At 34.3% G+C, this 2,744-nt stretch overlaps 1 protein-coding gene across 1 annotated transcript in view; it reads right to left on the bottom strand.

Moving 5' to 3' along the window:
• Positions 1-1,585: 1,585 nt before the first annotated feature.
• The window catches only part of LOC106941086 (membrane primary amine oxidase-like), a gene marked incomplete at its 5' end in the record, with an annotated part of 7,523 nt that continues 6,364 nt past the window's right edge, over positions 1,586-2,744 (bottom strand). The window contains 2 exons of the mRNA XM_015024028.1: positions 1,586-2,172; positions 2,263-2,395. Coding sequence (XP_014879514.1) covers positions 1,882-2,172; positions 2,263-2,395 — 424 coding nt within the window. The remainder of the gene's footprint in view (positions 2,173-2,262; positions 2,396-2,744) is intronic.

Here is a 2,744-nt window from a genome sequence, read left to right as displayed (position 1 = left end):
GGAGCCTTCAATTCAAGATCTCTACAATGAATTACTCTCAATACTAATATTTCAGATATGTACAATAATTTTATAACTAGTCATAAAGCTGACAAACTTGGTATCAGCAACAGTATGTGCATAATCCACTACTGGATTATGCACATATTTTATATATGAATGCTTCGACCAAATGGCTTCAATCCTTGAATACCATCTATCATTGTGCTTTAAGGTTTGCAACAAGTAGCAGATGTCTTACACAACATCATTCTGAGTTGTATGGGCCATTTAAGCGAATGGAAATATCAATCATTTGATGATATGAAAGTCATCAAGTGTAGATTTATAAAAGTCTTGGCTCCAACTTATTTAAATTCTCTCCTACAACTCGAGTGTAAAAAACTGGACATTTTTTACGCTCCAGCAACATTTTTCCCTTACATGTTCCATGTGTTCGAACAGAAAAAAGGAAGCAAGCAATCAACGCAGTTTGAACTTAAGATGTCAGATCTTATTTCATTGTACTTTTTTCAAGCAGTTCTTAAAAACGTGCAACATATTCATATCAATCAGTGTCATTGCTTTTAAACTGTTTTGTCATTTGTTTTAAATTTGTGCATATGTTTTATTTTACTGTTGTGTAACCAAGTTGTTGTGTATTACAAGTTTCTTTCACTCTTAAAATAAGATCTGGATGTCAGTGTGGTTTACCTAAACAAAGGTAATAGAGAATTTGAATTTATTTTTTGGTTTGTTTTTAATTACAGCTTGTCAGACGAAACCAAATTTATGTTAGACTGGCCTGCCATACGCTGAGGCTTTATAGTGCAGAATTTTATGGTGGAAAATGACTCCAGAGCAGGCAGCACCCTCTGCTGTACAGTCAGCTGAATTACTGTTAGGTCTCATCAGTTTTGCTCCATCTGTGAGACCAATGGTGCAAAAATAAGAGAATCGATTAAAACAATCTCAGCTGCATGAATTCATTGAGAAAAATGACTTAATGATCCTCCAGTGCATAATCAATATTAAAGAGTATTTTTTTTATTTTTCAAAAGATGTGTCATGGCAAAATGGTGACATGCAAGAATTTTTACAAAAATAATATGAATAATTAAAGTGATTGAAATAAAAAACTGTTTTAGCTTTATATATATATATATATATATATATATATATATATATACATATATATATATATATATATATATAGAGAGAGAGAGAGAGAGAGAGAGAGAGAGAGAGAGAGAGAGAGAGAGAGAAAAAAAAAGAGACCACTGCACTGAACCGCATTCAAAACCTCCCGGTTCTTCCACCAAATATTGATTTCTGAACTCTTCCTGAGTTCAAACATTAGTATTGTTGTTTGTAAATGAATATGAGCTTGTTTTCATTGCATTATTTGAGGTCTGAAAGCACTGCATCTTTTTTGTTATTTTGACCATTTGTCATTTTCTGCCAATAAATACTAAATTTTTACTTGTAATTTCAAAGACATGTTGTCAGTAGTTCATAGAATAAAAAAACAATGTTCATTTTACTCAAAAAATAGACCTATAAAGAGTAAAATCAGATAACTGATCATTTTTCAGTGGTCTCTCCATTTTTCCAGAGCTATATATGTATGTATTTATATCTATATCATTAGAGTTCACTAGAGGTAAAACCATTTTTTTTATCTTTAGTGAAGGTAAAAAGACTGTTTTTCACCTGTAAACAACTGTGTTGATACGTAAATAAAACAGCATAATACAGAGGGATTTGTAGGCCTAAATATACTGTGTATTAATTCAATTTGCTACACTAAGTTAAACACATAGTGCAAAACTTTTCTTACATACTAAAATAACTGTGAAGCTTTTGCTCAACAACACATATTTATGAGGACTGGAAATGATTTCATTTCCAGTCCTCAAACTTCATGACTCCGTCGAAGCCGTGGTAGGTAAAGGTCTCCAGGGTGGGGGTACAAGTCTCGTGTGTTAAGCATGCCATCCTGTTGTTCTCACAGCTGCCTTCAGCACCAGGGCTGAAGTACACAGAATCTGTAGAGCTGATAGATGGGTCTTCATCAAAGTAGTTATGTGGTCGTAGTATGACTCCACCACCATTACCTACTGTCACAGTGTTGGGTATGTCTTCAGCATGAGGAATATGAAGGAAGCCTGTGGTCACCCAGGCAACAAGGTCCTAAAGACACATAATAAGGCACGTTATATTTTTCAAATTTGAGGTCTTTTGAGTAGTTACAGTCTTTTGTCAAATCATGTCACAACATACTTGATCTTCAATGCTTTCATTGTCTTCAATATACTTGCTGAAGTCAACAGCTGGAGTCCAAACATCATTCTGACTGTAAAGACTACTGCTGGTTTGTTCCGAGTCCTTGTGCTTGGTGATGGCAACCTTATACCTGGAAAAGATCGAAAATATACTGTAACAAACAGATTTGTTATCTCTGAATATTTAGAGAGCTCAGATTGTGATGGTAGAAAGAGATTTCAACTTCTGACATTGATTAGTGACCTTGAGTTTTTGTCCTTGGGAGTTGCGTACTGACATACTTTAAGACATAATTTCAGGGATTTTCCAGACCCACATGCAGAAACAGAGGCAAAAACTGAATTTAAGAGTTAAATAGTTCATTTGCAAAGGAACAGAAATATGTGCAAAAGGGAGTGTCCCTGGTTTGTGTCTTAAAGCTTATGATACATTGGAGAACTTTCAGCATGGAGGGAGGAGAAAAATCAATACAGTGATTC

This window comes from Poecilia latipinna, unplaced genomic scaffold (genome assembly GCF_001443285.1).
Source record: "Poecilia latipinna isolate Pla-1442-1.1 unplaced genomic scaffold, P_latipinna-1.0 Scaffold3491, whole genome shotgun sequence".
Lineage (NCBI taxonomy): Eukaryota > Metazoa > Chordata > Actinopteri > Cyprinodontiformes > Poeciliidae > Poecilia > Poecilia latipinna.
This window is presented reverse-complemented; position numbering and strand designations above follow the sequence as displayed.